Source organism: Salvelinus alpinus, chromosome 10, assembly GCF_045679555.1.
Source record: "Salvelinus alpinus chromosome 10, SLU_Salpinus.1, whole genome shotgun sequence".
NCBI lineage: Eukaryota > Metazoa > Chordata > Actinopteri > Salmoniformes > Salmonidae > Salvelinus > Salvelinus alpinus.
Genome location: NC_092095.1, coordinates 49,381,986 through 49,406,621, shown reverse-complemented (window position 1 = coordinate 49,406,621; position 24,636 = coordinate 49,381,986). Strand labels below are relative to the sequence as shown.

At 43.0% G+C, this 24,636-nt stretch overlaps 1 protein-coding gene across 1 annotated transcript in view; it reads right to left on the bottom strand.

Annotated features, from left to right (window-relative positions):
* Nucleotides 1–24,636, bottom strand: part of LOC139532141 (low-density lipoprotein receptor-related protein 1B-like) — a 208,340-nt gene that overhangs the window by 11,636 nt on the left and 172,068 nt on the right. Inside the window, exons 70-81 of the mRNA XM_071329354.1 lie at nt 24,205–24,337; nt 18,899–19,144; nt 18,386–18,526; nt 17,326–17,463; nt 16,777–16,896; nt 16,300–16,541; nt 5,547–5,770; nt 5,199–5,305; nt 4,833–4,949; nt 3,288–3,461; nt 2,373–2,498; nt 379–543 (exon numbers count right to left, since the gene is read on the bottom strand). Of these exons, the coding sequence (XP_071185455.1) occupies nt 379–543; nt 2,373–2,498; nt 3,288–3,461; nt 4,833–4,949; nt 5,199–5,305; nt 5,547–5,770; nt 16,300–16,541; nt 16,777–16,896; nt 17,326–17,463; nt 18,386–18,526; nt 18,899–19,144; nt 24,205–24,337 (1,933 nt within the window). The remainder of the gene's footprint in view (nt 1–378; nt 544–2,372; nt 2,499–3,287; nt 3,462–4,832; nt 4,950–5,198; nt 5,306–5,546; nt 5,771–16,299; nt 16,542–16,776; nt 16,897–17,325; nt 17,464–18,385; nt 18,527–18,898; nt 19,145–24,204; nt 24,338–24,636) is intronic.

Genomic DNA, 24,636 nt, shown 5'->3' with positions numbered 1-24,636 from the left:
TGATGCAGAGCGATAGTTATTTAGAAGCAGATTATCAATCATGAAGCCAGAAGTTGTCACAGCAGAACTGGCATCTGTGGGAAGGATCTCATTGGCTGACAGGACAGGGGCCTTGGTCCCAACCAGGTCCCAACGCTCATTTCCCATAGTCATGGATGGATGAGCGCCCTCTCCTGTCCTGGAGGTCCCAGTGGAAGAGCAGGGAGCACACACACACACACACACACACACACACACACACACACACACACACACACACACACACACACACACACACACACACACACACACACACACACACACACACACACACACACACACACACACACACACACACACACACACACACACACCACACAAGTAGCAGAAGAGGCTTACCTATGGAAGAGCCTGAGCATGTGCCCCCGTTCTGACAGTAGTCTTTACAGTGGTCGACTTCACAGCGCTCCCCGGAGAAATTTGGCCAGCAGTAACATCGCAGCTCCCCCTTCTCGTTGGTGATGCATCGCCCTCCGTTCTCGCAGGCGGGGCGACACATTTTACCTGAAAGCAAATGATGTATGCCCACGTGTTAAGATTAAAACCATGGCAACCTTGACCTGCTCCCATTAATATCTAACGAGTAGATTAACCCACCTTTCTAAAAGGCTGGAACTCAAATGGGCCGTACTGACTGTTCTATGCAGGACTGCTTGCGTGGTACCTTCACTTTCACTCCAATTTACTCAGCATAGGAAAGATATATATGAAAGATCCAGACTCAGTTGGAGGTGGATCAAATGAAAGTATTGCAGGGTGACCAGGCCTACTGTACTGAGATGTTAGTGTCCCTGCAGCCTACTGTACTGAGATGTTAGTGTCCCTGCAGCCTACTGTACTGAGATGTTAGTGTCCCTGCAGCCTACTGTACTGAGATGTTAGTGTCCCTGCAGCCTACTGTACTGAGATGTTAGTGTCCCTGCAGCCTACTGTACTGAGATGTTAGTGTCCCTGCCGCCTACTGTACTGAGATGTTAGTGTACCTGCAGCCTACTGTACTGAGATGTTAGTGTCCCTGCAGCCTACTGTACTGAGATGTTAGTGTCCATGCAGCCTACTGTACTGAGATGTTAGTGTCCCTGCAGCCTACTGTACTGAGATGTTAGTGTCCCTGCAGCCTACTGTACTGAGATGTTAGTGTCCCTGCAGCCTACTGTACTGAGATGTTAGTGTCCCTGCAGCCTACTGTACTGAGATGTTAGTGTCCCTGCAGCCTACTGTACTGAGATGTTAGTGTCCCTGCCGCCTACTGTACTGAGATGTTAGTGTCCCTGCCGCCTACTGTACTGAGATGTTAGTGTCCCTGCCGCCTACTGTACTGAGATGTTAGTGTCCCTGCAGCCTACTGTACTGAGATGTTAGTGTCCCTGCAGCCTACTGTACTGAGATGTTAGTGTCCCTGCAGCCTACTGTACTGAGATGTTAGTGTCCCTGCAGCCTACTGTACTGAGATGTTAGTGTCCCTGCAGCCTACTGTACTGAGATGTTAGTGTCCCTGCAGTCTACTGTACTGAGATGTTAGTGTCCCTGCAGCCTACTGTACTGAGATGTTAGTGTCCCTGCAGCCTACTGTACTGAGATGTTAGTGTCCCTGCAGCCTACTGTACTGAGATGTTAGTGTCCCTGCCGCCTACTGTACTGAGATGTTAGTGTCCCTGCCGCCTACTGTACTGAGATGTTAGTGTCCCTGCAGCCTACTGTACTGAGATGTTAGTGTCCCTGCAGCCTACTGTACTGAGATGTTAGTGTCCCTGCAGCCTACTGTACTGAGATGTTAGTGTCCCTGCAGCCTACTGTACTGAGATGTTAGTGTCCCTGCAGCCTACTGTACTGAGATGTTAGTGTCCCTTAAGCCTACTGTACTGAGATGTTAGTGTCCCTGCCGCCTACTGTACTGAGATGTTAGTGTCCCTGCAGCCTACTGTACTGAGATGTTAGTGTCCCTGCAGCCTACTGTACTGCGATGTTAGTGTCCCTGCAGCCTACTGTACTGAGATGTTAGTGTCCCTGCAGCCTACTGTACTGAGATGTTAGTGTCCCTGCAGCCTACTGTACTGAGATGTTAGTGTCCCTGCCGCCTACTGTACTGAGATGTTAGTGTCCCTGCAGCCTACTGTACTGAGATGTTAGTGTCCCTGCCGCCTACTGTACTGAGATGTTAGTGTCCCTGCAGCCTACTGTACTGAGATGTTAGTGTCCCTGCAGCCTACTGTACTGAGATGTTAGTGTCCCTGCAGCCTACTGTATTGAGATGTTAGTGTCCCTTCTCATTGCATAGCTAGCTGGTTGACAGGTAGGCGTACTATACCGAACACATTGGTGTCTTAATGTACCTGATGTGTTGGTGTCCCTGCAAGTCCTGTTTATTAGCGTGGTCCCCTCAGGACAGAAACAGCTGGCTCCGGCAGGGTTGAGCAGACACAGGAAATCACAGTCCATCCTTGGGCACGGATTGGACACTGACACGTCCAATGGGATAAAGGTTAGAAAGGAGGATGTGTGAGTTTGTAGAGTGTAGTACATAGACGACTGTAATCTGTACCACTGTGTCGTTTGAGTGGACCTGGCTGGTTGCAGTTAGTGTAAAATGCACAGACAGCACCGAATGCACTATGTAACCCAGACAAAAATAATGAATATCAAGATGACACACACTAAGAGAAAGTCATATTCTGTCATATGAAAGGCTCAAACTTTTCAAAGTCAAACATGAGATCCTTTATTATTGTGTTTAACTGAGAGAGAGAACAACAGTGTGATCCGCTGGGCTGGAGCTAGGGATAATGATGCATCAGGGAGGGCTTCAACTGGCCCTTAGAAGTGGCATACAGAGGCATGCAGTACAGTTCCCACCAAACAGATGACCACATTGTCATTCAACTCTCACAGAACACCCACAGAACCAGACGACAGTAAACAAACAACTGCCAGCAGTCATTGGAGAGAGGGAATAGGAGAGGAAAGGGAGAGGGAGCCAGGGATATTGAGAGAGACAAAGAGAGAAACAAAGAGAGAGAGAGACAAAGATAGAGACAAAAAGAGAGAGAGAGAGAGAGAGAGAGAGAGAGAGAGAGAGAGAGAGAGAGAGAGAGAGAGAGAGAGAGAGAGAGAGAGAGAGAGAGAGAGAGAGAGAGAGAGAGAGAGAGAGAGAGAGAGAGCGAGAGACACAGACAGACAGACTTAGAGTGAGAGTGAGAGAGACAGAAAGAGAGAAAATAGGGAAAGAGAAAGTGATTGATAAAGCCTACCGTCTTGCTGTTTGAATCGATGGAGGACCAAGATAATGGAGGGTCTCTCTACTCCCAGATGGAGCCGTTCCATTGGCTGTTTTCCATACTTATGGACCCGGAAGACATCATTCCTCGTCCCGATCCCATAGATATAGTCCTCAAAGATATCAATCCTTACAGGCTGGGAAAGACCTTGGGACAGAACAAGTGGTAACAACTGTAACACTAGACTAGTAAGTGAGAAAATGGGTCCTTCAATAATTCATCTAAATTCCAAATAATATAAAATAATATTTAACAAAATGTTTTATTGCTCTACCCTCCACCCTTGAAGGGATGAGCCGAGCGCATTTGATAAGAATGACAACAACTTGAGGGAATGGACAATTAAAGAAGATGCAACCTGCAACGTAGGCCTTTCCTCTCGTACCTGTATAAGGGTTGAAAATGGCAGATTTGGACGCTGATAAGCGCCCACATTGGAAAGAAGTGGCTGTACAGTAACAGTAACATGCTATACAGGCTGTACAGTAACATGCTATGCAGTACATGACATCAGAGCTCTGTATGGGGGTTGACTGACAGCAACTCTGAACTTGAGCACCACACGCGATATTTCACCCCCATCCCTCCCGCTAACTTTAGCACATTCTTGGCTGTCTGAGCGAGGGAAAGGCCATACATTAAGATGACTCGATGTATTTTGAAAGACAAGATGTTGAGGATTATAAAAAAAAAAAAAAATACTGCTTTGATGCCAAACACCCGCGAGTCCAAAATGCGCGCTTCACATTTCCATATGATGACCTGCCTCTCTGAATTGCCTTGGAGAAAGCCTAACACTGTAAGATCGTATTTTATCATTTAGCTAGTCATGTTGGCAATAGAACAAGCTTTCAACCAGCCATGCCCACCTGACTCGGATTACAATTTATAAAATGGACCATTTTTGGATTGTGCAAACAACAACAGTACTTGTGTAAAGGTGGGGATGCAGGGCTGTGTTCCAAACAAAACAACTGCAAGTGTGCTTGCTCTAATTCCTCAACGGCACAGCTAGCACAGCTCAAAAACATGACCTTATAGTTGAAGACGTTATTTGACTTCATTGAAATGACTTAGGATCTGTGCAAACTTTGGAGAGGTGTGTGACCACTTGGAAACACCAGTAAGACCTCTCACTCAAACCCGTCATTTTTTTGTCTTATGTTGCACCTACCCCAAATTTCCCAAGAATATTCTTATCATGTTACTGAATGTATCCAATCTGAATGCATTTTCAGATTTAGTTATCAACAAAAAATGTAAAATGCACATCAATTCAACAGTGTAATGGATTCAGTCTTGTGTTAGGTGAACTGTTGTGTCATCATCTTTAGTCTAATCATTTTCCCATAATCCCCAAACGGTTCCCTTTTAATTGCTACCATGGTCATGCATATGCTTTCCATATTTCTTCTGTCGGAAACATTTACATTCAGCCCTGTCCACATAGGCCAATTTCAACGAGTGTAAAGGGTTAAGGACATGCATGTCTTCTGTGTTCGTCTGTGCTTTGCTCACCATGAGTGCTGCTCACCACCACCACAGAATCCGATCCATCGAACCGAACGCTCCCAATCACAGACAACTCTGTGTCAGCCCAGTACAAACGCTGGTTGAAATAATCAATGGCAAGTCCTGTGAAGATTTAAAACATACCGGTCGCTCTATATGAACTGTTGTAAAGTGCGGCAAACGTTCCTTCTGACAAGTGCTGCATTCCATCAAAATGTATCACTCTACGCTAAAAGGAACAGGATGTTGATCAGAACAGATATGATATGTAGAAAATGAACATACAAGTACACCGCTCCATACATCCTGCTTATGGGTGCTTCCTGGAGGTATTGTTATATGTCACATGACCAGAAGTTCGAGAGCACCTACCACTGGGTCTCCTGAGGTTCTTCTCCACTAAGATTCTCCTCATAGACCCATCCATGGCAGCCTCCTCGATGTGGGAGTGGTCTCCTACCACTGTCCAGTACATCATCCTATAGGAAGTACAGGAAGTAAGTAAAGGAAGAACAGGTTGTTATAGCAGGTAATAAGGACAGGGCAGAGGGCCAGGCATAATTTGTTGTGTATCTGCCCAAAGAGAAAATATAGTCCAAAAATTGGCAATCTGATATGTGGTTGTTTTACCTAGCAACTTTAGTTGATTGCACTAATTGGCAATTGCTAAGAACATCTGCTAAATGACTCAAATGTAATTAATGTAAGGATTAATCTTACCCTTGAGCTGGGTTAACAGTGATAGAGTAAGGCTCCCCGGCGATGTCTGTGATGAGACGAGAGCAGTTTGGCCCTCCCAGCTGGCCCACGTTGATGGAATATCTGAGCCTCCTCCAGTGGGCGTTGTAGTAGCTGAACCAATGCATCCTGGAGTGGTCTGTCCAGTAAATGTTGCCAGTCACCCAATCTGCAGATATATCCCTGGGCCTTCTGAAGTCAGGACACTGAAGAAGAAGAATGTGTTTACACATTTACTGACATGACTTTCATACTCCTTACCTGGAAATTGATTTACAAACTTAGAGCATGTAGGCACACACATTCTCTCTCCCTTTCTCTCTCTCGCTCTCTCTCTCCCTTTCTCTCCCTCTCTGTCAAAATACACTACATGATCAAAAGTATGTGGACATCTGCTTGTCAAACATCTCATTCTAAAATCATGGGCATTAATATAGAGTTGGCCCCCCCTTTGCTGCTATAACAGCCTCCACTCTTCTGGGAAGGCTTTCCACTAGATGTTGGAACATTGTTGCGGGGACTTGCTTCCATTCAGCCACAAGAGCATTAGTGAGGTTGGGCACTGATGTTGGACAATTAGGCTTGGCTCACAGCCAGCCTTTCAATTCATCCCAAAGGTGTTTGATGGGGTTGAGGTCAGGGCTCTGTGCAGGCTAGTCAAGTTCTTCCACACCGATCTCAACAAAACATGTATTTATGGACTGGACCTTGCTTTGTGCACAAGGGCATTGTCATGCTGAAACAGAAAAGGGCCTTCCCCATTCTGTTGCCGCAAAGTTGGAAGCACAGAATCGTCTGGTATGTATGCTGTAGCATTAAGATTTCCCTTCACTGGAACTAAGGGTCCTAGCCCGAACCATGAAAAACAGTCCCAGACCATTATTCCTCCTTCACCATACTTTACAGTTGGCACTGTGCATTTGGGCAGGTAGCATCCTCCTGGCGTCCGCCAAACCCAGATTCGTCTGTCGGACTGTCAGATGGTGAAGCGTGATTCATCACACCAGAGAATGCGTTTCCACTGCTCCAGAGTCCAAAGGAGGCAATCTTTACACCACTCCAGCTGACGCTTGGCATTGCGCATGGTGAGACAAACAGTTATTGTGCTGACGTTGGTTCCAGAGGCAGTTTGGAACTCGGTAGTGAGTGTTGCAAACGAGGACAGATGGTTTTTACCCACTACGCGCTTCAGCACTCGCCGGTCCCATTCTGTGAGCTGGTGTGGCCCACGACTTTGCGGCTAAGCCGTTGTTGCCCCTAGATGTTTCCACTTCACAATAACAGCATCTACAGTTGACTGGGGCAACTCTCGGAGGGAAGAAATCTGATGAACTGACTTGTTAGAAAGGTGGCATCCTATGACAGTGCCACGTTGAAGGTCACTGAGCTCTTCAGTAAGGCCATTCTACTGCCAATACTTGTCTATGGCGATTGCATGGCTGTGTGCTCAGTTTTATACACCGGTCAGCAATGGGTGTGGCTGAAATAGCCAAATCCACTCATGTTAAGGGGTGTCCACATACTTTTGTATATATAGTGTAATTTCAGTTCAAGTGTCAAATCAGTGCTACAGTGCTCTTTGAAGTCACACAGTGTGGTCTTTAGGGGCTTTCTGTCCCCTTCACTCCCTTTCCCAGGGCTCAAATCAAACCAATTAATGTCAGAGATATTGAGTGGCTGTTAGATCCTGTTCTGTTCTGGTCTGGTCTCATAGGCAGAGCAGTTAAGGAGTATAGAGACCCACTGAGTAAATCGTCTCGCTTTGCTACACTTATGGCTGTCGTATGACAGTGTGGAACTTGGAATTGCTACCATCAAAACGAATGTAATATATTCAAGGTTGTCAATGTGCGGGGGTACAGGTTAGTCGAGGTCATTTGTACATGTAGGTGGGAGTAAAGTGACTATGCATAGATAATAAACACAGAGTAGCAGCAGTGTAAAAACAAAGGTGGGTGGGGGGGGTCAATATAAATAGTCTGGGTGGCCATTTGATTAATTGTTCCGCAGTCTTGGCTTGGTGGTAGAAACTGTTAAGGAGCTGTTTGGTCCTAGACTTGGGCGCTCCGGTACCAATCACGGTGTGGTAGCAGGGAGAACAGTCTATGACTTGGGTGACTGGAATCTATGACAATATATTTAAGTTTGCCTGCATGAAAGTCCCCGGCCACTAAGATCGCCGCTTCTGGAGGATCATTTTCTTGTTTGCTTATGGCCTTATACAGCTCGACGAGTGCGGTCTTCGTGCCATCATCGGTTTGTGTTAGTAAATAGACGGCTACGAATAATATAGATGAGAACTCTCTTGGTAGATAGTGTGGTATACAACTTAACATGAGGTATTTTACCACAGGCGAGCAATACCTCGTGACTTCTTTAATATTTGACATTGCGCACCAGCAGTTATTGACAAATAGACACACACACCCGCCCCTTGTCTTACCAGACGTAGCTGCTCTGTCATGCCAATGTACGGAGAAGCTAGCCAGCTCTATATTATCCATATCGTTGTTCAGCCACGTCTCGGTGAAATATAAGATAGTACAGTTAATGTACCGTTGGCAGGATTGTCTTAATCGTAGATCGTCCAGTTTGTTTTCCAATGATTGCACGTTCGCCAATAATACATCTCTATGGGTCCGTGTAGCCTATGTGCGGTCTATAACCAGAAGTGGCGACTCGAGAGAAAGATTTTGAATGAAAAGATAGGAAATCTTCACAAATGTTTGGCTTAAAGTATATATGGATAATTAAGCAGCCCATATGATAGCGCAACACTTGTAGACTAGCACAGGGAAGGTTTGCATGGCGTCGACACATTGTGTCAGCATCCAAGGGACTGCCAACTCAGGTCTGCGGTCCGTCGCATTGTATGCATTCACAATTGTAGTCTGCACGATCAATTTGGGGTTTTATGTTATGTTTTTATTTTACGTGTCTCTCTAAACAGTATTACTATCTGTTTTCAAATCACAGGCTCTTGGATATATTTACATCTCAAGCTAACTCATGGATAGACTAAACTGTGCCCCTGCACATTGACTCTGTACCGGTACCCCCTGTATATAGCCTCGCTACTGTTATTTTGTTTGTTTTTTTACTCAACACTTATTTTTCTTAAAACTGCATTGTTGGATAAGGGCTTGTAAGTAAGCATTTCACTGTAAGGTTTACACCTGTTGTATTCGGAGCATTTGACAAATACATTTTGATTTGATTTGATTTGTCTTAACTTGTTTAGAGTACTTACAATGTAAAAATATTGATATCGGCTACCTACAGTAGAGCCATTTGAAAGCCACTGATATAAAATATGTTCTGAAGTCTATTGATAATATAATAGCCTACTCTTGTGCCCCAAACAAAACCGAAGGTGCTATGATTGTAATTAAGTGGAATCTTAATATGAAGGTGGGGGTCTGTGGGGGAGACACTGATAGACAGAATTGTTATACCTCTGTTACTATTAATGGCACTACATTATGTTTGTCCTCCCTTTACGCACCCAATGCTTTTGATAAATCCTTTTTTGAAGACCTGAAGCTTAAATTGTTAGACTTCCCAGACTCAGTGACCATCCTTGGGGGAGATTTGAACTAGACTCTAGATCCTACTATTAATACCACCAGTGATAATATCTTGGCACTCTGGGCACCATCAAATTATATTAAGACCTTTTTAGATGACATGAACACCGTGGATGCCTGGCCCCTAGGAAATCCTTGTACTAGAGATGATCTTATTTTCTCCCCATCATCAGTCTTTCTCACCAATTGATTATGTCTTCACCTCCCCTGTTTTTCTGAAATGTACATCCCATGCAGAGATTTTAACTATGCTGTTATCTGACCATTCTCCATTATTGATTTATTTTGAGATTTCTCCAGGATTCACAAGTTTTAAGAAATGGTGGTAGGGAATTCTTAAACTACATTTTGACTGCCATGAATGATTTCTTACATGTCAATGCACAACCAGGGGTAGGCCCACATACATTATGGGAAGTAACAAAGATGGGCAGCGATAACTCACCACATTTAAAACTGAGAAAAAGATGGTGACTAGTTCTAGGGCTGAATTTATTCATTTGAAAGCGAGACAGAATGACTATGAGAACGCGAATAGACTGAGTAGGCACTTGGCAATGAAACTGAAGCAAACTGAACATTTGTTATCTATTGATGTCATTAGGGACAATAAACAGTGAACTTTGTACCCTTCCCTCCCAAATTAATCAATCTTACTTTCACTACTTTTTATTCCAATATGTATACTTCTGAGTTTCCTAAAGACTGTAGGAAGATGTTGTCCTTTTAAATTCCTAGGAACTTCCTTCCCTTTCTCTTAAAAACCTCTTAAGGATCGGACCTTTTTTTTCTCAATTTTCGCCTAAAATGACATACCCAAATCTAACTGCCTGGAGCTCAGGACCTGAAGCAAAGATATGCATATTATTGATACCATTTGAAAGGAAACACTTTGTAGTTTAGTGGAAATGTGAAATTAATATAGGAGAATATAACACATTAGATCTGGTAAAAGATAATACAAAGAAAGAAACAAATGCGTTTTCTGTTTTTTGTTTTTGTTCCATCATCTTTGAAATGCAAGAGAAAAGCCATTATATCACTTCGGAGTCTAGGCGCAATTTAGATTTTGGACACTAGATGGCAGCAGTGTATTTCAAACATTTTAGACTGATCCAATGAACCATTGCATTACTGTTCGAAATGTTGTATCACGTCTGCCCAAATGTACCGAATTGGTCAATTGATACATTTTCAAGTACATAACTATAGAGAACATACAATAAAAAATGTCAGTTTACACACTCCCAGGAATGTCATAAATTATGGATAATTAGCTTCCCTACAGAAAAGACAGTAACCTTCACACATCTAGATGGGGGGGGGGGGACAGACACAGCAGGGGTTCAAACTGTAGAACCAAGTTCCTACATTTGAATTAAAAAATGTATTTTATCAAACAAAACTACGCAACATTTTATCTCTGAGACCCTCAGGATGACAAATCAGAGCAATATTACTGAATGTAAGTACATTATTTACCTTCAGATGTGAATGTATCAAACCAGTTGCCGTGATACGTTTTTTTGTTGTGCACTCTCAAACAATAGCATGGTATTTTTTCAATGTAATAGCTACTGTAAATTGGACAGTGCAGTTAGATTAACAAGAATTTAAGCTCATATAAGACATGTCTTTGTCCTGGGAAATGTTCTTGTTACTTACAATGTCATGCTAATCACATTAGCGCATGTTAGCTCAATCATCCCTCGGGGGGGGGGGGGCATCGATTCCATAGAGGTTAACTTCTTTGGGATAGGGGGTGGTATTTTGAAGTCCGGATGAAAAGCGTGCCCAAAGTAAACTGCCTGCTACTCAGGCCCAGAAGCTAGGGTATGTATATAATTGGTAGATCTGGATAGAAACCACTCTAAAGTTTCTAAAACTGTTAAAATAATGTCTGTGAGTATAACAGAACTGAAATGGCAGGCGAAACCCAGAGGACAAACCTTTTTTTATTTTTTTTCAGCATACCACTGATTTCAATGCCTGGCACTTTTATAATAGGGCGAAATCGTCCCCGATTGCAGTTCCTAGGGCTTCCACTAGATGTCAACAGTCTTTAGAAAGAGTTTCAGGCTGGTTTTTGGAAAAATTAGGGAGAAGTTGTAGTTTTTCTAAGTGGCTCCCATTTTGGCTGTAGTGTTTCCAAGCGCTTGGCCGAGAGAGCGCGTTCTTTTTGTTTATCTCCGGTAAAGACAATAACGATTCTCCGTCTTACATTTGATTGTATATTTGCGTATTATGGTACCTAAGGTTTGATTATAAATGTTGATTCACTTGTTTGGATAAGTTTATTGGTAACGTTTGTGATTAATTTTGTATGCATTTTGACGGAGGGAAACCGAGTGGATTATTGACTGAAGCGCGCCAGCTAAACTGAGTTTTTATGGATATAAAGAAGGAATTTATCGAACAAAAGGACCATTTGCAATGTAACTGGGACATTTTGGAGTGTCAACAGAATAAGATCTTCAAGGATAATGGATATATTATATCGCTATTTCTGACTTTCGTGTCGCAACTCCCTGGTTGAAAATGATTTGTTATGCATTTGTGTGCTGGACACTGTCCTCAGATAATCGCATGGTTTGCTTTCGCCGTAAAGCCTTTTTGAAATCTGACACCTTGGCTGGATTAACAACATGTTAAGTTTTATTTTGATGTATTGCACTTGTGATTTCATGAAAGTTTAATATTTATAGTAATTTAATTTGAATTTTGCGCTCTGCCATTTCACCGGATGTTGGCCCACGCTACCGTCCCACCTATCCATAATTAAGCCATTTTGCCACAACTTTGGAAATATGCTTTGGGTCATTGTCCATTTGGAAGGCCCATTTGCGACCAAGCTTTAACTTCCTGACTGTCTTGAGATGTTGCTTCAATATATCCACATAATTTTCCTGCCTCATGATGCCATCTATTTTGTGAAGAGCACCAGCCCCTCCTGTACCAAAACACCCCAACAACATGATGCTGCCAGCCTCGTGCTTCACATTTGGGATGGTGTTCTTCGACTTGCAAGCCTCCCCCTTTTTCCTCCAAACAAAACGATGGTCATAACGATGGCCAAACAGTTCTATTTTTGTTTCATCAGACCAGAGAATCTCCAAAAAGTACGATCTTTGTCCCTATGTGCAGTTGCAAACCATAGTCTGGCTTTTATGGTGGTTTTGGAGCAGTGGCCTCTTCCTTGCTGAGAGGCCTTTCAGGTTATGTCGATATAGGACTCGTTTTACTGTGGATATAGATACTTTTGTATCTGTTTCCTCCAGCATCTTCACAAGGTCGTTTGCTGTGGTTCTGGGATTGATTAGCACTTTTCGCACCAAAGTATGTTCATTTCTAGGAGACAGAACGTGTCTCTTTCCTGAGCGGTATGACGTCTGTGTGGTCCCACTGTGTTTTTACTTGCGTACGATTGTTTGTACAGATGAACGTGGTACCTTCAGGCATTTGGAAATTGTTCCCAAGGATGAACCAGACCTGTGAAGCTTTACACATTTTTTTCTGAGGTCTTGGCTGATATCTTTTGATTTTCCCATGATGTCAAACAAAGAGGCACCGAGTTTGAAGGTGGGCCTTGAAATACATCCACAGGTACACCTCCAACTTACTCAAATGATGTCAATTAGCCTATCAGAAGCTTCAAAAGGCATGACATCATTTTCTGGAATTGTCCAAGCTGTTTAAAGGCAAAGTCAACTTAGTGTATGTAAACTTCTGACCCATTGGAATTGTGATAATAGTGAATTATAAGTGAAATAATCTGTCTGTAAACAATTCTTGTAAAAATTACTTGTGTCATGCACAAAGTAGATGTCCAAACCGACTTGCCAAAACAATAGTTTGTTAACAAGACATTTGTGGAGTGGTTGAAAAACGAGATTTAATGACTCCAACCTAAGTGTATGTAAACTTCTGACTTCAACTGTATTAGGTCCCACAGTGGACAGTGCGTGTCAGAGCAAAAACCAAGCCATGAGGTCAAAGGAATTGTCTGTAGAGCTCCGAGACAAGATTGTTTCGAGTCACAGATCTGGTGAAGGTTACAAAAAAAGGTCCCCAAGAACACAGTGGCCTCCATCATTCTTAAATGGAAGAAGTTTGGCACCACCAAGACTCTTCCTAGAGCTGGCCGCCAGGCCAAACTGAGCAATCGGGGTAGAAGGGCCTTGGTCAGGGAGGTGACCAAGAACGCGATGGTCACTCTGATAGAGCTCCAGAGTTCCTCTGCTGTGATGGGAGAATCTTCTAGAATGACAACCATCTCTGCAGCACTTCACCAATCAGGCCTTTATGGTAGAGTAGCTAGATGGAAACCAATCCTCAGTAAAAGGCACATGACAGCCCGCTTGGAGTTTACCAAAAGGCACCTTAAGACTCCCAGACCATGATAAACAAGATTCTCTGGTCTGATGAAACCAAGATTGAACTCTTTGGCTTGAATGCCAAGTGTCACGTCTGGAGGAAACCTGGCACCATCCCTACGGTGAAGCATGGTGGTGGCAGCATGATGCTGTGGGGATGTTTTTCAGTGTCAAGCACTGAGGGACTAGTCAGGATTGAGGGAAAGATGAACGGAGAAAAGTACAGAGAGATCCTTGATGAAAACCTGCTCCAGAGCGCTCAGGACCTCAGACTTGGGCAAAGGTTCACCTTTCAACAGGACAACAACCCTAAGCACACAGCCAAGAAAACACAGGAGTGGCTTCGGGAAAGTCTCTGAATGTTCTTGAGGGGCCCAGCCAGAGCCCGACCGAACATCTCTGGAGAGACATGAAAATAGCTGACAGAACTTGAGAGGATCTGGAGAGAAGAACGGGAGAAACTGCCAAAATACAGATGTGCTAAGCTTGTAGTGTCATACCCAAGAAGACTTGATACTGTAATCACTGCCAAAAGTGCTTCAACAAAGTACTGAGTAAAGGGCCTGAATACTTATGTGTATGTGATATTTCAGTTTACATTATTTTATACAAAAATATATAAAAACCTGTTTTTGATTTGTCATTATGGAGTATTGTGTGTAGATTGATGAGGAATAAAAACTATTTAATACATTTTAGAATAATGCTGTTACGTAACAAAATGTGGAAAAAGTCAAGGGGTCTGAAATCTTTCTTAATGCACAGTATATCACCTGTACTTGACCTCTTTAAATAATTCAGCTCCTTCTCTGGCTATATGCCTCTAAAGACGACAGCCAAACAAGTCATATACCTATACCTCTGTACCTATCACTTTAGGGATTTACATAACTGGGCATTTCAATTCGATCCAATTTGAAAGTCATTGTTAATGAGAATTTTAGTGCAACATTAGAGAAAATAAAGCTCTAAGTAGATGGTGTCCATATCGTGTTACTCTTTATTTGAGGGTTTTGGTTATTTAAATGAATATACTCCCCAGTATTAATTAACTTCCTCCCCCAACTTCATTCTTTAAGGACATAGGAATACACTACTTGACCAAAAGTATGTGGACAGCTGCTCGTCGAATGCTAATTCCAAAATCATGGGCATTAATATTCTGGGATCCTTATTCTGGGATAAAGCAAAGCCTTTAACTTCCCTCCTTGGTCTAAGGAAGATAATCATGTTTTAAAGGATATCTTCAACCTGCAAGGGATTTGTTCAAGTAATATTCTCTCCCTGGTTCTTCCTATTTATTTAATATATTTTTGTTATTGTCTCAGACTCCCTACAGTGTTGAAAACCTACAGGACCATAAACCAGGCTACCACTCTTTATTTAAATCATTTATGTAATAAATGTACCCAATCTGAGGTGGGCAATTATATGCATATGTTTTGGAGCTGTGTACCAGTAAAGACTCTTTGGGTTCATGTTGTTAATATTATAAATGTTATTCAAGGCAGGAACATACAGTACCTGCAAGGCCCATCCCTCCTCTTGCTTGGTTGTAACCCTAGCATTTCGTTATCTTATCAAGAGATGCGGATTGTTATGGCTGCAATAACAGCAGGCAAAAAAAAACTATTCTAAGGAATTGGTTTGAACTGGGTATTGCCCTTTGCAGATTTTGGTTGCTTATGTACTTGGACATTGCACAGCTGGAAAGAGCCACTGTCAGACTGTGCGGGGCCAAGCCCGAAACTCTGGTCAATTGGTCACATGCTATGTCCCACTTGCAAGAGCTAATTTAACAACAATGTTTGGTCTTGCGGATGGGAGATAGCATTGTCCTGCTCTGTCTTTTTAAACAATCTGTTTTCCTATGTGGCTCTGGGTTGGTAGCCTTTGAGAATAACATTTGAATAGACTGACTGAATTTGTAAACACTGAGACATATGTCTTTAATCTGTTTTGTTCTTTTTTATTTGTACGTTTTATTATTATTATTTTTTATATCTTGTTTGTTTCTTTTCCCCCTGTACATATTGGTATGTACATATTAGTATGTATTGTATCTTGAAACTGTAATTGTCTAGGACTTGCAAGAAAAACAAAATAAATATTGTTCACAACAAAGAAGTAAAGCATCGCCATAGATGAAATGAGCAATTAGTGATCAAATCTGAGTTAGTAAGTAGCCTATCTTTGATAGAACGTGAATGGCTCGCCTTGCTCCCTCCGACTGTCAAACAAACTGCGAGAGTTAGAGATTTTTTTCATGAAAGTATCACAAAGTACTATAACGAGTAATATGATGCATTACTTTCCACAAAGTAATATATTACCTTTTCAAGTAACTAATCCCAACACTGTTAATATGTAACAGATGAATATGTTAATGCAAACCCAAAAATGTTTATAGAGGTGCTGACTGAGAGTAAACTGTATAAAATAATTAAGTCGCATACTAAATTATGCTCCCAACAATTTAACGGGTACAACTAAATTGTTGGGAGCATATTTAGAGTGTGAATTAACAGATACAAAAACAAAAACATTCAGATACAGTAATAACAATGATTACATTAAGTAATAACCCTCCACCTCCAGCCCACTCAAACCCTTTACTTACTATGATTCCGCTATTTGAATTGTTGGGAGCATATTTAGAGTGTATATGGTCTAATATACCACGGCTTTCAGCCAATCAGCATTCAAGGCTTGAACTACCTAGTTTATAATAAGTAATAACCCTCCACCTTCAGCCCACTCAAACCCTTTACTTACTATGATTCCGCTATTTGACTTAGTGAGACTTCTGTCTACGATGTCTTTGTAAAACATTCCACCAGGGTTAAACTGTGTGGCCCAGACAAACTTGTGTCGGTGAAAAAGAGCGTCCATCCCAATGATTTTAGCATTGTCCTCGATGCGAGGATGCAGTTTCTGTCCGTGGCTCTGCTTAAACGGATAGACAAAACTTCGGATTTCAGTGTCATTAGCAACGTAGAGCACCTGATCCTCTGGTCCTGCCCGTTGAGTTCATTAAGGTAGAAGAAAAAACACAAAGGAAATAATATAAATAAAGAGTGTACACAATTAGCATATTGTAATCAAAACAGATCGTAGCAATCAGAATAGTTGTGATGCATAATTGATCAAGCATAATTAAGTAGAATTTTGATGTGATGTGTGAATATCAAATTGTCATGCATCTGATTATGCACTGTATATGTAATCAAAATAGTGATGGCAAGCTCTTACCTTTGGTTATACATTCACCGTCGATTTCTTTAAAGTTACGGTCACATGTGCATTTGAAGGATCCTTTGGTATTGGTGCAGTAGTGAGAGCACATGCCAAACTGAAGGCATTCATTGATCTCTGAGAAAAAGATAAAGAATGAAGGCTATAATTCCCGTCAAGCCACAAATAATTAAGAGGTTTCGCCACAATTCTGTCTGAGCTCTGTCCTTCAATATACAGAGATAACCTCTTAGGAGTAGTACAAATTCTATCTTTGATAGTTCATATCTAAAACTTGCCCAACACATTTATCAAAAAGAAGGCAAAGGCAGAGTAGCTACGCTACGCATTGCCATTGTCCAGTGAACAGGAGCCATCAGAGCATTTCTGCAGTGATAAGCCCCGACTTGAAGCGATGGTGCATGGTACTGTAACGTGTGGCCTTCTTTGCTGTCTGATCTCTATTCGAAAGGCAACGTAACATTTCAAACTCTTAGCAGCAAGTGAATGCAAAAGAAAACCCTGAGACGGAGAAGATCAAAGGCGAAAATCTTCACTGTACTGTACCTTCACATTGCCTCGTCGTCTGGCTCCTCTGAAAGCCAGCCTTACACTGACAGAGTGAATCTGTTCCTGTATTATTGCAGAATGCGTCATCTCCACATAGACCCACTCTCTCTCCACATACTCCGTCCTTGGAAACCACTGTATAAAACACGGACATCACAATAACACATCATACATGGTGTAAGTTGGATGCTGTTTGTGCACTCTTAGAAAAAAGGGTCCCCGAAAAGAGCTCTTCGGCTGTCCCTATAGAAGAACCCTTATTGGTTCCAGGTATAACCGTTTTTGGTTTCTACATGGAACCCAAAAGGGTTCGACCTGGAGCCAATAAGGGTTCTCCTATGGGGACAGCCGAAGAACCCTTTCATATATTTTTCTCTAAGAGTGTGCATTGATTAATAAACTGAAAGTGTAACATGGTGATTTGAATAATAAAAACATCCATTAGCACAGCCCTTTTCTCTCTCATTCAGCTTTTGTAAATAGAGTACTCTACGTGCTGGGAATAAACATACCCTGAGTGCACAGATATTTTTTTATTTAACCAGGCAAGTTAGTTAAGAACAAATTCTTATTTACAACGACAGCCTACTGGGGAACAGTTAACTGCCTTGTTCAGAAGAACAGATTTTTGCCTTGTCAGCTCTGGGATTCGATCCAGCAACCTTTTGGTTACTGGCCCAATGCTCTAACAACTAGGCTACCTGCCGCCCCAAATGCTGACAGTGCCCAAAATCAGGGGCTAGAATGCATTATTTATGTTTTATTTCAGCTATGTTTTTATTTCAGAATGTTCGATCCAGGAGAGAGCATTTATTTGGAAGATTTTGTAGGACTTATCCTGCCTTCCTTCCTCTGTTCTTTCCTTATACAATCTTACAATCTTACAGACAGGCATAGAGAGAGAGAGAGATATACAGAGAGGGGGAGAGACAGAGACAGATACAGAGAGCGAGAGAGACAAAGACTGAGATCGAGATCGATATCGAGGGAGGGATATTTTGAAAGAAAGAGAGATAGAGAGACAAAGGAAGAGCGAGGAACTTTAGAGGCCACGTACCACCTTTGCAGTCCTGTTCATCCGAGCCCCCGTCTCCACAGTCATCGAACAGGTCACACTGCAGCTCCTGCGGGATGCAGCGATGGTTACTGCAGGTGAACTCCACCTTACCACAGGGCCTTGGGGTCCGCATCACATCTTCTGATCCAGGGTACAGGGCAAGCCAGAGGGAGAAGGAGAAGGTAACAGCCATGGGGCCAAAGACAGAACAGGCATGTTTTAACACCATAGCTAGGCTATTGCTATCTCTAGCTTTCATTTTTTACACCAACAATGATGGACGTGTGCGTGCGAATGGGATTGTTTCTCTTGAGTATGATTTGTAATCTTGTATGTTTGTATGATGTTATATTTGTAAATTGTGTATGTACAGGACTCCCTTGTAAAATAGATAATGGTCTTAATGGGACTCCCAGCTAAAATAAAGGTGAAATAAAACATCTGTGATTCTGGGTTATTTGTGATCATCTGAATGATTTAAGTTCAAAAGTTAACAGATACGATTGAACTCACCACAGTCCTCTTCATCGGAGATGTCCCCACAGTCGTTGACTCCGTTGCACACCTGCTCCGAGCGCAGACACACCCTGTCGTTCCTACAGCGGTAGGGTCTGCTCGGTGGACACGGCAGTTTAGCACACATGTCGGAGTCTTCATCAGAGTTATCTCCGCAGTCATCCTCTCCATCACACACCCAGATGTAAAGCTTACACAGTGTGTTGGTACAGATAAACTCATCCGCACGGCAAGTGTGGGCTGCTGCAAGAGAAACAATATAGTAGGAAACACATTTTTTTTCTCCCTAAATATGATTTTTCACCAAAATTTTGTTTTTCACCAAAAATAAGATTTGTCCCATACATATGATTGACATACCAAAAGACCAGTAGGCCTATTCTAGTAATTGTTGCTTGATGCACCATTGATGGTGTGCTTGCCAAATAAACAGTTAATATTCTCTATTATCAATTTTTTGGGGGGAGCTGCATATTTATTTATGGCAATCCTCTCCCCCTACAATTTGACACTGCGCTGCACCCGATCCTATAGCTGTACAGCAAATTAGCAATCTGTTCACTAGCTCATCCAACCTGTGTTGATTGACCGTTTGCTGGTCCAATCTGTGGACAGTGTGTGTGTTTCACTAGCCAATCGGTTCCAATTGGTTGATTTATTTTGAAAGTGCGATGCTGCGACTACTGTGTCTACCTGCGTGGAAAGTAATTCCACTAAGACTCTGTGACTCAAAATGATTGACAAACCTGGCCAGATAATTTAAAGTCATCAGTCTCTAGTCAGAGTTCCCGAATCTTGAGGCTCCAAGTCGAAGTCAAGTCTCAAGTTATTTTATTTTCTATCAAGTTGAGTCTCAAGTCATGAAATTTGTGACTAGAGTCAGACTCGAGTCAGAGTTATGTGACTTGAGTCCACACCTCTGCAATATGTTGAGCTTGAATGCTTTTCTGAGAAGATGAGGTAACAACGGTTTCTCATTATATTGATTAATACTGCAACCATCTTTCTACTTGCCTCACCCATCCAGTGGTGTAAAGTACTTACGTAAAAATACTTCAAAGTACTACTTAAGTCGTTTTTGGTGGTCTCTACTTTTTATATTTTTATAAAAAGTCTCTACTTTTTATATTTTAGATTTACATTTAAGTCATTTAGCAGACGCTCTTATCCAGAGCGACTTACAAGTTGGAAAGTTCATACATATTCATCCTGGTCCCCCCGTGGGGAATGAACCCACAACCCTGGCGTTGCACGCGCCATGCTCTACCAACTGAGCCACACGGGACTACAGGATCATCTTCACCATCATCCTCACTACCATCATCTTCACCACCATCATCATCTTTACCACCACCATCTTCACCACCATCATCTTCACCATCATCTTCACCATCATCCTCACCACCATCATCTTCACCATCATTTTCACCATCATCCTCACCACCATCATCTTCACCATCATCTTCACCACCATCTTCACCACCATCATCCTCACCACCATCATCCTCACCATCATCATCTTCACCACTATCATCTTCACCATCATTCTCAACACCATCATCCTCACCACCATCATCCTCACCACCATCATCCTCACCACCATCATCCTCACCACCATCATCCTCACCACCATCATCCTCACCACCATCATCCTCACCACCATCATTATGCAGCTGCACAATGATGACATCATCAGAACAAAGACACTGAAGAAGAACCAAAAGCCAAACGAAGGTCTTCATTTCAATGCTTCCACGACTGTGACCCCTTTAAATCGGACCAGTGACAAACACGGAACCGAGATAGATGTCTCACAGTGGAAGTTGAGTCTTTGAAGGCTGTGTAGTGTTCATCTGCACAGATGGGTTTTGTTCCTGATTATCTAATCTCTTCACATAAAAAATAAACAAAACATACAGTAGCTAGAATGTTAGTGGCCTTCAAGATTCACAGGTGGTATGGTTAGCCTACATTACAGTATATACAGTCTTCTCCAACAAATTGCTGGGCTGCTAGAAGGGAGGGCCTTGTACTGCAGTAGAATAAACAGACATGGTGCTGTTACAGCAGTTCTCCGGAATGACTGGAATCTGTGGGATATGGGGAGTGTTGGTGCAGTTAGAACCCGATAGAACTAGATAGAACTAGGGTTCAGAGCTTGATGAAAAACACTTGTAATCTATCCTGGAATCAGATCAGTAAAATCACTTGTAATCTATCCTGGAGTCAGATCAGTTTGTGCTGTATAACCATCTCCTGTGGTAGGTGTCATGCCCAACATATGCACGCGTTAAGCCAGGATGTTTGCATCACAACACTGAAGTGTAAGAGGTCTCCAAATGTTGGAATGGACTGGATCTTTATATATACCACTTGGGTCCTGTTTCAGTAATAACGATATCAGACCTTCTTGTTGCGTGTCTGATAATCTACCGTTTATTTAGGAGTGGTTAAAACATGCTAATAATGGTCCTGTGAGTATATCTAAAAAGGTTTTGTATACCTCCACTGGTATGCCATCCAGCCCTGGAGTTTGGTATACCTCCACTGGTATGTCATCCAGCCCTGGAGTTTGGTATACCTCTACTGGTATGCCATCCAGCCCTGGAGTTTGGTATACCTCCACTGGTATGCCATCCAGCCCTGGAGTTTGGTATACCTCCACTGGTATGTCATCCAACCTGGAGTTTGGTATACCTCCACTGGTATGCCATCCAGCCCTGGAGTTTGGTCTACCTCCACTGGTATGCCATCCAGCCCTGGAGTTTGGTATACCTCCACTGGTATGCCATCCAACCCTGGAGTTTGGTATACCTCCACTGGTATGTCATCCAACCTGGAGTTTGGTATACCTCCACTGGTATGCCATCCAGCCCTGGAGTTTGGTCTACCTCCACTGGTATGCCATCCAGCCCTGGAGTTTGGTATACCTCCACTGGTATGCCATCCAGCCCTGGAGTTTGGTATACCTCCACTGGTATGCCATCCAGCCCTGGAGTTTGGTTTACCTCCACTGGTATGCCACCCAGCCCTGGAGTTTGGTATACCTCCACTGGTATGCCATCCAGCCCTGGAGTTTGGAATACCTCCACTGGTATGCCATCCAGCCCTGGAGTTTGGTATACCTCCACTGGTATGCCATCCAGCCCTGGAGTTTGGTATACCTCCACTGGTATGCCATCTAGCCCTGGAGTTTGGTCTACCTCCACTGGTATGCCATCCAGCCCTGGAGTTTGGTATACCTCCACTGGTATGCCATCCAGCCCTGGAGTTTGGTATATCTCCACTGGTATGCCATCCAGCCCTGGAGTTTGGTATACCTCCACTGGTATGCCATCCAGCCCTGGAGTTTGGTCTACCTCCACTGGTATGCCATCCAGCCCTGGAGTTTGGTATACCTCCACTGGTATGCCATCCAGCCCTGGAGTTTGGTATACCTCCACTGGTATGTCATCCAGCCCTGGAGTTTGGTCTACCTCCACTGGTATGCCATCCAGCCCTGGAGTTTGGTATACCTCCACTGGTATGCCATCCAGCCCTGGAGTTTGGTATACCTCCACTGGTATGCCATCCAGCCCTGGAGTTTGGTTTACCTCCACTGGTATGCCACCCAGCCCTGGAGTTTGGTATACCTCCACTGGTATGCCATCCAGCCCTGGAGTTTGGTATACCTCCACTGGTATGCCACCCAGCCCTGGAGTTTGGTATGCCTCCACTGGTATGCCATCCAGCCCTGGAGTTTGGAATACCTCCACTGGTATGCCATCCAGCCCTGGAGTTTGGTATACCTCCACTGGTATGCCATCCAGCCCTGGAGTTTGGTATGCCTCCACTGGTATGCCATCCAGCCCTGGAGTTTGGTCTACCTCCACTGGTATGCCATCCAGCCCTGGAGTTTGGTATACCTCCACTGGTATGCCATCTAGCCCTGGAGTTTGGTATACCTCCACTGGTATACCATCTAGCCCTGGAGTTTGGTATACCTCCACTGGTATGCCACCCAGCCCTGGAGTTTGGTATACCTCCACTGGTATACCATCTAGCCCTGGAGTTTGGTATACCTCCACTGGTATGCCACCCAGCCCTGGAGTTTGGTATACCTCCACTGGTATGCCATCCAGCCCTGGAGTTTGGTATACCTCCACTGGTATACCATCTAGCCCTGGAGTTTGGTATACCTCCACTGGTATGCCACCCAGCCCTGGAGTTTGGTATACCTCCACTGGTATGCCATCTAGCCCTGGAGTTTGGTATACCTCCACTGGTATACCATCTAGCCCTGGAGTTTGGTATACCTCCACTGGTATGCCACCCAGCCCTGGAGTTTGGTATACCTCCACTGGTATGCCATCCAGCCCTGGAGTTTTCCCATCCTTAAAGGCCCCAATTGCATCAAGCAGTTCCTCCTCTGTAATTTGGCCTTCACATGAGTCTTTCTGTACAGATGGTAATTTTATATTATTATTAGGAAACAAATCCATACAATTAGCTTCGGTTAGTGGAGATGGAGGAGCCTGAAACGAAAACATATTCTTAAAGTACTTTACTTCCTCTTTCAAAATATAATTTGGTGAATCATGACTCCATCATTTGTAACAAGTTTTATAGATAACATGTACATTTACTTCGCTACATTCTTAAAGAAAATAATGTACTTTTTACTCCATATATTGTCTTTGACACCCCAAATTACTCATTTTGAATGCTTAGCAGAACAGGAAAATGGAAAGTTCATGCACTTATCAAGAGATAAGTGCATCTCTCCCTACTGCATCTGAACTGGCAGATTCACTAAACACATGTGCTCTGCTTGTAAATGTCTGAGTGTTGGAGTGTGCCCCTGGCTATCCATACATTTAAAAAAAGCAAGAAATCAGTACTGTCTGGTTTGCTTAATATAAAGTATTTGAAATTAATTATACTTTTGATATTTAAGTATATTTTAGCAATTATTTATTTTGATACTTAAGTATATTTAAAACCAAATTATTTTTGACTTTTACTCAATTAATATTTTACTGGGTGACTTTCACTTTAACTTGACTCATTTTCTATTAAGGTATCTTTACTTTCACTCAAGTACGACAATTGGGTACTTTTTACGCCACTGCACCCATCAACCTTTCCTCACAATTACAGAGAGCACTCTGACTGAAGGGAGACCGCAATGGACACACAGTTTTAACATAATACTGACTGAGTGAATAATACATCACACATGTTGTAAAGAACATTGTGTGTGTGTGTGTGTGTGTGTGTGTGGGATGAGCTTGTGCATGTATGCGTGTGTGTTCTAGGCTCACCCTGGACACAGTTATGCTCGTCACTGTGATCCACACAGTCAGGCAGGGCATCACAGTGCCAGCGGCTGGGGATGCAGTGAGCTCGGTTCAGGCACAGGAACTCATCCTCCCTGCACTCCCTCACACAGTCTACCTGTCGGCACAACACACACACACACCTCAAAAACAACAAACACATACACCCCTGTCTGCCACCAAGCCATTCCACTGCCAGATCTCGAAAAAGGCTTGTCCAAGCCTTAACATTACATTATGATGTATGCTTAGAAGAAGAAGACGAAGACGAAGAATGACCATCGTCATTTTCAGATCAAATGCGCATTTTATTTTGTACAAAACATGACAGAATGACGTGTTACAAACTGTGAGTTATAGGTTGAATTAATCAACATGTACTTGGCCTTTGGTGAAATTGCTTTTAATATATAATGC